This window comes from Panicum virgatum, chromosome 3K, assembly GCF_016808335.1.
Source record: "Panicum virgatum strain AP13 chromosome 3K, P.virgatum_v5, whole genome shotgun sequence".
NCBI classification, from domain to species: Eukaryota; Viridiplantae; Streptophyta; class Magnoliopsida; order Poales; family Poaceae; genus Panicum; species Panicum virgatum.
The window spans coordinates 12,531,798-12,542,826 of record NC_053138.1 but is presented as its reverse complement, the minus strand read 5'-3'; the positions used below and the strand labels follow the sequence as shown (position 1 = coordinate 12,542,826).

Sequence of the window (11,029 nt, the reverse complement as noted above, 5' to 3'; positions counted from 1 at the left end):
ATTAAATATAGTTAAAAAAAATAACTAATTACACAGTCTAACTGATTAGCACGAGATGAATTTTTTAAGGCTAATTAGTTTATAATTAGACATTAATTATCAAATAACAACGAAAGTGCTACGTGTCAAAACTTCAAAAATTTTGCGAACTAAACAAGGTCTTATTTTGTGATGATCGAGGCTAAGGAAAGTTTTACGAAGCTCCATGTGTCTACGAAGCTGCTATGTCGAATTTGAATCCAATCATTTTCGATCTCTTGGCCGCACTTAACCACTTAACCAGGGTGGGCGCCCGCTAATACGACCTGGCCACGGCTAGCTGTTCCTGACGCGCGGGCCCAGGCGAGCCTGGTTGGATTCGGCCTGTTTCCAGGCGGTGGCCGGAGCCGCACGACACCGCCAGCGGGGACGCCGTCGTGCCAATTATTTGCCGCGCCCGCTCCCTGAACATGCACGGTTCGGTCCTCCAGGTATGGTAACTTGGTAAGGATCCTCTCCGGCCTGCTAATCACGCGCGGGTTGGAAACTCAAAACTGCATGGCTCCTCCTCCCCCCTCAATCAAATCTGTAAATTAAACAAGCTGGGGCTTCTCCCGTGAAAATTTGGAAACTAGTGAGTGTTTTTTCCTTTTTAGAGAGAGAGAGAGAGAGAGAGAGAGAGAGAGTAAATACACGGGGTCGTTAATGCGCCAGCAATGTGGCCTGATGATGGGACGATAACAGACGGGTTTTGCGCCAAAAACTCGGTTTTCATCGCTATCAGGTGTCTCTACCAGGTGCTGATCGAGATACGTAACCTACCCCCCAAAATTAAACTTACTGAAAGCGGCTCAGGACGCCGGAGTCAAAAAGGAAAAAGCCATCCGGTGCTTAACTACTCTGCTCTGGTGATTGAGTTGCAAATGAGGAACACATGGGGGTGCACGGCGAGTTGCCTGCAGAGCTATGCTCCACTCACCCTGCACCACGACTAGGAACAGTAGACAATTGGTACATGAACCTAAGACATTATTTACTAGTGTTAAAAGTATAATCTGTTCTTTTCAACAAAAAAAGAGAGAGAGAGAGTATAATCTGAATGCTGCACGCCGTTGTTTCTCAAGCATTACTGCCTGCACAACATTTTACAACCTGCCAACCTGGAGGTAAAAGTTGCTTGGGTGGCCAATTCATTTGTGGACGGGAGAGTCAACGACATCTGGTGTTAATTTTTTTAAAAAAAATGTTCCACCTGGTGTTAATAGAGTTGTACTACAAATAAGTTGCAGCAAAAAAGTTTACCCTATAGTACCAGAGAAGTGCAATGCAGCAGGACACACACAAAAAAAAACAGTGGCAAAAGTCGTCGATTGGCGCACTAAACCACCAAATTAAGTAAAGGATTAGGGGCGATGGGCCAATTAGCAAAGTAGTAGTGGTAACAGCAAATCATTAAGGGTGGCTGGCTGGTGACGCGTCGCTCTCCTTCTCTCTCCTCCCCTGCCTTATTAGATCTCGCCGCGGCGTCCATTCAAGAACTCCACAGGACCACCTCCAACTCCAAGCCGCCGCAGCAGCCAGCGGCACCACCACTCCACCCGCCGGGACCACCTCCAACTCCAAGCCGCCGCAGCAGCCACCGCGCCCGCTGTGTGCTCTGCTGCGACGGCGGCGCCAATGGCCGACCGCGTCTACCCGGCCGCCAAGCCCAACCCGCCCCCGGCGGCGGCGGCCGCGGCCGCCAACGGCAGCGGCGCCCCGCCGGCGTCGTTCCCGGCGCCCAAGTCGCAGATGTACCAGCGGCCCATCTACCGGCCGCAGGCCCCCGCGAAGCGCCGGCGCGCGCGGTCCTGCCGGTGCAGCTTCTGCTGCTGCTTCTGCTGGGCGCTGCTGGCGGTGATCCTCCTGGCGCTCGTTGCCGCCGTGGCCGGCGGCGCCTTCTACCTCCTGTACCGGCCGCAGCGCCCGTCCTTCACCGTCTCCTCCGTGCGGCTGGCGTCGCTGAACCTCACCTCCTCCGCCACCGCGCCGGCCCTCACCGACGCCATCACGCTGACCGTCACCGCCCGCAACCCCAACAAGAAGATCGCCTACGTCTACGGCGACTTCACCCTGTCGGCGGCCACCTCCGCCAACGCGCTCCCGCTGGGCAGCGCGACGGTGCCCGGGTTCGCGCACGCGGCCGGCAACACCACCGTGCTGACCGCCACCATCGCCTCCGCCGCGGCGACGGTGGACCCCGCCGCGAGCGCCGACGTGAAGAAGCCCGGCGGGTTCAGCGTGGTCCTGGACGCGGACACGAGCGCGGGCGCCCGCGTGGGCGGCCTGAGGACCAAGAGGATCGGCATCCAGGTGCACTGCGAGGGCATCAAGGTGACCCCGCCGCGCCCGCCCCCGCCCCCGCCGGCGCCCAGGAAGGCCAAGGGCGGGAAGAACGGCACCGTCGCGCTCTCGCCGGCGCCGGCCCCGTCCGACGCCGACGCGACGACGACGGCGACGGCCGCGACGGTGAGCACGGCGGCGCACCCGTGCAAGGTCAGGGTGCGCGTCAAGATCTGGAAGTGGACCTTCTAGGTGCGGAAGCGCGTTACGATTTTAGGGCTGGGCTGGAGGCTGGAGCGCGAAAGATTTTCCAGTAAAGTTTTTTTTCGCTTTGAGATATACTACGCACTACTATAATTTATTTACTACTCCTACATGATTATTATATTGGAGCAGACGAGTAGGAAGCCACTACCCATCCATGCGTGCGTCGCGTCGGTGTAAATCCCCCCAGGCATCTCTTTTTTTTTCCCTTTTTTTCTCTTCTCCCTCCTGATCGAAACAAATTTTTTTTTGTGTCATTGAGTAGTAGTGGGTGTATAATTGGCGACATCTGATATTGTACACTGTATAATTCGAATGGATTTATTATTTTATTTTAAGCTTGCAAGTGGCGGTAGTTGTTGCGCTTTAGCTGTAGGAGGAGTAATTGTATTGGGTTCATTATTGCGGTAGCCGGTAGTAGTACCAAGTACGCGCATCATTTACGTCCCCGGTGCCGCGGGATCTGGTGGTGTTGTAGGACTCGGATGGAGATGGGCGGTACAGGTAGTACTCCATCTAGGAGTATCTACTACTGTACGTATTTTGTTTAGTTTATTAGTAGTAGTATATTATGATTGTAGGATCATAGTTTATCGTCTTGTTTTGCTGGCGGGTGGCTGGTGCTGATTTACAGTGAGAGAAAAGTACTGATGTCTGGTGGCTGCTGTTTATTTAGTGTGATAGAAAAGCACTGCTGATAGCAACCAGCAGAATAGAGTGTATATAAGTAGACTATTCAAATCGGGTGCAAGTGTTTTTTTTTCAAACTTGAAGAATACAAATTTTATTTTCCTGTATATACCAGCATACCGATTAGAATGGCCAGCGACGAGCTAGTTAGTATACTATACTACTCATCACGGGTGGACAAGTCAAAAGCCTACGGAGTACAGTAATGGTGATGAGTGTCGGTAAAAGCGAGCCCGGTTGTGCTTGTGCACTCGTGTCGCTCACTTCTAGTTTTATGGTTTATGCCTGTGATCATTCAAGCGCAAAAGAGGGCGGCATGCACTTTTGGTGGCAGCGCATGATGCGACCTGCCCTACTGGCGACGGAGGGAGGCCCGGGCAGGCCATGTGACGGACAGCTTGCGATTAGCGAGGGAAGGAGGGGGCATCTGTTTGTTTGTTTGTTTTTTTTTTCTCGCCGTCTCCGGCGCGCCGTGACGTGCGGGGCAGTCGCGGATTGCGGCAATTCATTTCATTAGTATAATAATGCACGGTCATTAAAGGTCAACACGAATGATTAAAGAAAGCAAAGCACGGGCCGCCCGTGTGACAGCCCAGAGTCGCCGGACAACGGACACGCACCAGATCCCCTCCCCTGTGGGCCGACGCCACCAGGCCAAACCAGAAACGCTAACACTTGAATGGAGCCCAGCTCGTCGACCGCAGCAGCAACTCCGGAGGCAAAACGTTAAGCGAAATGGCGGCAAGCAAGAGGCGGAGGATGGGAAGGCTGGCCATGGATGGGTGCGCGGCCAAGGCAAGGCCGCGCGGGAGGGGAGGCCGCGGCGGCGAGGGGGGAGACGGGCGCGGCCGGAGGGGAGCAGCCGCCTGCATGCGGTGGCGAGGGGGAGGAAGACCAAGGTGATGAGGGTGTCTCAGGGGGAGATCGACTGGATCCTCAAGCATCCCCCGGGGCGGCCGGTGCCGGTGATGTCGTCGCGGGAGGACGCGCGGAGAAGTACCGGTGCCCCGAGATCCGCGAAAGCGCAGCTCAGATCCGCAGCCAACCATCGTCAAGAGGCTCATGGACTGGGAGCAGGGTTTAACTTTTCGGCGAAATTTCGCCGAAATTTCGGTTTTTTTTCCGTTTCCGCTAGTTACCGGGATCCGAAATTTCGGTATTTTTCGATATATTTCGTTTCAAAATTTAAAATTCAACAAATTTCGTCCAAAATCCACCGAAATTCGCCGAAATTCACCGAAATTCCGGAACGGAATTCCGTTTCCGCCGATCACCGGGATTCTACCGAAAAACGAAATGGTGAACCCTGACTGGGAGGCGGACCTCCCTCCACCAGTACCACACCAAGGGCTACGCCGAGGATGACTGGATGAGGTCACCGACGATCGAAGCCGAGCAGAGGAACAAGACAAGAATTAGCAGTCCAGTTTTACGTCCTGTTATAGCGTGATAGATCGATCGCGTTACTATTTATTTCATACACTACTGCTGCTAGGTAATTTGACCTAGATAATTTAAGAGCCATGACATAAAAGAGTCGGTCTGTAATTTTATACAATTTTAAACTTAAAAAATTAAAGACTAATTTGGCTGTGAAGAAAATGGTAGATTCAATATTTTTATAGACTATTTAAACATCTCAATAAAATAGATTCAACAAACCAAAATCTAGATAACATTTTTTCAATCCATCTTCTCCGTCTTCATCTCCGTCTCCGACGGGGAGCGGGGCCGTGGCGGCGGCGCGCGGCGCAAGCGGCTCAGCAACGGCGCGCGCAGAGCACGCAGCGGCAGGGCGGCGGCAGCACAGCACCAGCGGCCCAGGGTGGGGCCCACGCGGGGGCGGCGCGGGTGGCCGGTGATGGGGAGAGAAGGTAGGAGAGAGTGGAGGCTACAGTTTGGAGATCTAAAAGTTGTGATTATTTGCACGGATCTCAAATTTTGGAAGACTGGGGTGGGGGAATCTTTCCGAAGATATATAGATTTACGCACACACCAGTCCTGAACGAATGGCCGTCAACTCGGGCACAGAAATACGGGCCGGAAATCAAGACGAATGATTATAGAAAGCACGGGCCGGCCGAGTGACAGCCCAGAGTCGCGCACAGGCAGGTGGGTTGGGAGAAGCCGTGATTAAAGAAGACAACGGGCCGCCGCAGCCAGTCACCAGCAGGCCACCCATGGGGCCAACGAGAAACGCAAACATTTACCACGACCTCGTTCAGCTGTTGGCTTGTTGCTTTTGGTGTGGGGGGGGGGGGGGGGGGGGCACTGGCCACTGGCACCCTCGCCGCGCCGGCCCGTGGACGGACTCACGGACGCATTTATCCTAAGCGAGAGGCAACCGTCATTTTGTACAAGAAAATTTTGCATATATAGAATATTAAATAAAATTTATTTCCAAAATTTTTTATAGGACTAATTAATTTATAATTGACTACCGCAATGCTACAGTAGTGGATAGTTGTAGCGCAGAGATTGTACTATAATAGTCTAATTAGATTCGCCTTGCGAAGTCATTGTGAAGTTAATTTTATAAAATATTTTTATTTAATAGTCAAAGTTGACTAATCCATTGAATTTCGAGCGACCTCTGCGGCAGCAGGGATCGCGTGCGTATCGGGAGAGCTTCTCTCCGCGGCCACAGGGCCATGGCCCATGGCGCCAGCCTCGCCAGCCCCTCACGCTGCAGCTAGCTAGCAGGCCTAGGCGTGTTTAGTTCCAGGCAAAAAAAATTCGATGGAATTTTATTAATTTGAAATACTAAATGAAGTGTATTTATAATTTTTTTTTCACAGATGGTTTGTAAATCGCGAGACGAATCTAATGATGCTAATTAATTCCTGATTAATTCATAATTAATATATAGTTACTGTAGCACTACGGTTGCAAATCATGGATTAAATAGGCTCATTAGATTCGTCTCGCGATTTACAACCCATCTATACAAAAAAATTTATAAATACACTTCATTTAATACTCCATACAAATATCAAAATATTCGATGTGATGTTTTTTGTGTTTACGGAGTTTACATGTAAAAATCTAAACAGGGCACTACTGCTAGTATCTTTAGCCTAATAACCCCCAAAGATACGCGTCCTGGCCGCCACGGCCCCGGCCCGTTTCCCGGCGGCGGTGTCTCCGCCGACGCCGAGCACGAGAGGAGCAGACCATGGATCACTTCACGTAGGAGTACGTCTTCACCGTGGGAGAGTCGAGAGTGCCCTTGCGTGCCAGGCAGCAGCAGGGACGTGACCGTCACGTGAGGGCCTCTGACCGGTGGATCGATTGGATAAACCTGAGCTCCGGCCTCCGGTGGGGTGGTGGCGCTGTGGTACGGTCGCGACAAGACCCAACCCTGACGGCCGCCCGGCCTGATGGTCTCTGCCGCGGCCCGGCAGCAGCTGCAAAGCCTGTCCGCCGTGGTGCCTGGCATCACTTCATCATCGAATGGACCCAGGAAGCAGCAGGCCAGCGGCAGCAGCGCACATCGGCCCTGTTTTGTTTTCCTATCATACCTATCGCACACAATTTCCAAGAAAAGAATTTCACATGCATAAAATACTAAACGAAATTTATTTGCAAAATCTTTTTACAGATGAGTATAATTTTTCACGACGAATCAAATGATAGTAATTAATCGGTGATTGGATATAGCGATGCTACAGTAACTATCCTCTAATCGTGCGGTCAAATGCCTCATTAGGTTCGTCTCGCGAAGTAGCGCAGGATTGTGAAGTTAGTTTTGTAAATTACTTTTATTTAGTACTCCTAATTATTAGTCAAAATTATTATACTACTTGTGCTACTCGAAAACAAATAGGGCCATCGGTGGAGCGCGATCGAGATGAAATGATGCGGTAGGAGTCGCATCGCATCGCATCGCATCACCAACCAGACCACGCTGCTACCCTACACGCGCTGATACGCACGCGAGGCAAAGGGCCCCCTTCAGTCCGATCCGGCCTGTCCGGTCCGGGCAGAGCGGATTTTCAGCCGCGGGGCAGGTGCGCCGGATTCGTGTACGGGCAGGATCGCGTCAAAATTCGTGAAGGACAGGTACGGGTGGAGTATTTCCGGCGTATTTTTGTGCAGGTGTTTTTTTTAATTTAGGAACAACCGGAGGCGCTTCTATCGAGGAGACCACAACGGGAGGCTTCTAGCTCGTGGAGGGGTGCAGCACGTGCATCGATGAGAAGGTAGCTACAATGTTGATCAACAGTTCAGGTACAGACCTCGAAGGAGCATGACGCTTCCAGAGAGTTGCACATGACACAGATAAGATTAAGCTAAGTTGGTTGCAGCTGTACCGGTAAACCAACAACAATTGCTCACGGTACAAATAAGAAATTAAATGCATATATTACTCACTGTTCAAATAAAGAATTAAACACATATATTGCTCACGGTACAAATAAGGAATTAAACGCATATGCAACAGTTGCTCACAGTACATATAAGAAACTAAACGCAGATGCACCGAGAATGCATTAGATTTAAATATTTCTTACTGTGCAAAAAATATGAGTAGGATACGTGGTGTCCGCACACATTTGATTGAGAAATATGATGCACACAATCGTGGTTGTAGCCCATATTCATTTTTTATTTTCTTAATCAAGACGCACACTTTTTTTCAGAGAGGCACCGCCCTCTAAATTGTTTAACAAGTATCTACACAAATTAGTGTACTATGTAAAATATAGTTACAAAATTGTGTGATGATTAATAGACTTTTGTGCAAGACAAACAAAGTGAGAAATGTAGAATTAATTTGCGAAAAGGTATTTATAATAATTTTTATAACTTTTAGTGAAATTAATTTAATTACTACAGCATTTTCAAGATACACACATATTTTGGGATGCTTAAAAATGTCCAATTATCTCGGTAGATAACATGTATATATTTTCGTGTAGATAGAAAATGTAAAATTATTGAACATGTGAGATGTTCAAACTTGATTGCACACAAAAGTAGCATATTGTTTTATAAAGTACGAAATGAATCAAGCAATATATGTGCATCTTGAACACTCAATTTCCCTCTAAAATAGTTCGAATAATATGGTGCTACTCCGTAAATTCTCTAATTAAGTATAATATAACTAAAGAAGCACATATACGTGTGCGTAACAAAAAATGATGCACACAAAAATTAGATTGATATGTATTTTTTTGGAGAAGGATGACATGTATTTTTGCTCATTGAAAAATACAAAGTCTTGAGCAATGCACCTATGTTTTTGCTGCACTCAACAATTAATTGCATTACAGTTTATTTCAAACAAGAAGGATGCAATTATATTTTGTTTAAACAATGAAACCAAGTTGCAATAATTTTCTGTAAACAGAAACTATTTGAATTATTCAATAAATAAGGGTGCACAAGATTATGGTTGAGAAATTCCAAAAAAACAAGATGCACATGATTTTGGGCATAACGGGAAGCCTGGACTCTTAGATAATTAATGATGCACATATTATTTTGCTGGCCAGAAAATTTTTAGTGGTAGACTAATTAGTCCAATAAATTTGGATGCACATTTTCTTGCACATAGATTATATTCTCAGCCATTACTAGGGGATGCCCATATCATCAATTTTTTTTGCGAGTAGTATCATCCCTAATTGATTTTCACTTTTTTGCATTTAAAGGATAATTTCTTTTGTCTTCTCACTCTTGTTGGATGCATGCGATGGGGAAGATGATACTGAAAGATTTGCAAGTGGGTCCTTACTGTTAAAAGGAGTGCATCACAGTAAAGAACGAGTAAAATCACAAAGTGTTTTTTTTCTATTGGAAAAAATGTTCGAAGCATGCTAAAATTCAACTAGAAGGATGCACAGATTTTGTGCAAATAAAACATCATGAAATTTGATCATCCAAATAGGATGCACCTGGTTTTTTGCATCCAACAATTAATCTAAGTATTTGCTCACCAAAGAAATTTTTGAGACGATGACAGATGAAATTTGGCAACCATAAATCAACTGAACAAAATCAAGAACGTAATCAAAGATTTACTCTGCACAATAGTGCATTGACGTTTTATAACTTCAGTTGGGCTTAATCTGTGGGTAGAGAGCTATAAAACGTACGAGAGAAATACAGGAGGGTATTGCTGAGTGCTGAGCGATGGCCGCTGGCTGCTACTTTCACTTAGCTCTGGTCACCGACATGAAGCCTGTGCTCGGCCTCGCCGTCGCGCAAGAGTGCAAGACACACGGAGGAACGGCTCGCCGTCGCGGAGCGCGCGTTGCTCCAGTGGACCAGCGCGGCCACGCCCCAGCGAAGACTCCAGCATCTGGATGCGGATGCTAGCTTCTTGCAAGTTGCAAGTTGCAACATGCCAACATGCCCCTGCCGCACTGCCCCTTGCTTTGGGAAATCAACGCCGCCGTAGCAATGAAGCTCGCTGTAGCTCGTGCCAACTGCGCTTGGAGGAAGAAAGAGAAGTCTGAGGGGAGAGAACCAAAAAGGATAGGCAAATCCATCCATATGAAATCGCCACTCGCAGGTCGCAGCAGATAATGGAGGAAGTGTTGGTGATATGTCCAAGAGGCCATCATCACAATACGGTTTAAAGGTCCAAGAGGATATTGATCCAAGAGGGATTAGAGTTACTAATGGGCCAATGAGATAGAAGCCCATTAGTACGCCCTATATATACGAGGGGGGCTAGGGAGGCGACAACCCTGAGAGCCGCGCCACCTCTTAGCCGCCGCCCATCCCTCTCCCTCTCGGCCGCCGCCCTTGCCGTGCGTGCGGTGCTAGCACACCGACGCCTGGCGTTTCATCCCCGTACGTGTGGACTCCGTGGAGGCGCTACTGCGACTGCTGCGCTGATCGGCTGTTGGGATCAAGTACGAGGAGCTCGATTCGTGGGACGTGATCGACTACTTTCTCTACATCGACGCGCGACTTCTTCCGCTGCGCTGCGCGTCTAGTGGTAACGATTTATGATCTTCTACTCGCAAGTATCTTGGATATATGCGGTAGTGATGCTAGCGTAGCCTACCCCGTTTTCCTTCAGTGGTACCAGAGCCATCTTACATAGTTTTTGGTCTGGATCTTTTGCATATAGGTGATATATTGTTGTAGTAGATTGGATCTATTACTTTTGCACGGTTTGATTAGATCAATTGGTCATAAGGGGTTAAAACTGGAGCGAGTTGATTGCGCGGCATGTGACAAAAGATTAGTTTGTGTTCTTTCTCTGTTATGCATACGACATGTCCCTACCGGCTGGAATCACCATCGGGACTAACTGTGTGCATAAGTCAGCAGATTGGACCAACAGATCGAGGTCATGTGTAGATGCAGTCTTCTCAAGTGCAAAGTTTGCACGGTCAATGTGATTGACCTAGTAAAAATTGAGGCATTATGAATGGCTCGGATTTGAGGTGATGCGATCACTCTGATAAGATTTTCATAGGGACCGCCGTTGCTTTCTTGCTGTAGAGGCTTCCTAAGCGCTACTTTGGTAGAACACGTCGTACGCCTAACTTGTTTTTGCAGGGTGTGATGTGAATGGTATGGCCTCAATGTCATGTGATGATGTATGTGATGATTTGTGCGGCCTGCGTGTCGCAAGTTAACACAACCGGGTTGAGGTTGCACCATTATTGTATAACGACCTGCGTGTCGACTTGTGATGTTTGAATCCTCATGTAATTATTTCACTAGCTATTAGATGTAGTAGCTTAGTATCTTTTCATGGAGGCTTCAATCATGACGGCGATGATGATCACCACAAGACAGGACGGAT

At 48.5% G+C, this 11,029-nt stretch overlaps 1 protein-coding gene across 1 annotated transcript; it reads left to right on the top strand.

Annotated features, from left to right (window-relative positions):
* Positions 1-1,453: 1,453 nt before the first annotated feature.
* On the top strand, positions 1,454-2,911 carry LOC120697664 (NDR1/HIN1-like protein 13). The gene has a single exon (XM_039980956.1). It carries the CDS (start codon positions 1,657-1,659, stop codon positions 2,551-2,553), a length of 897 nt encoding a protein of 298 aa, XP_039836890.1. The 5' UTR covers positions 1,454-1,656; the 3' UTR covers positions 2,554-2,911.
* Positions 2,912-11,029: the final 8,118 nt, after the last annotated feature.

Bases quoted from the DNA above. Each gene is read 5' to 3' on its own strand.
- LOC120697664 (XM_039980956.1), top strand. From the start codon at position 1,657: ATGGCCGACCGCGTCTACCCGGCCGCCAAGCCCAACCCGCCCCCGGCG.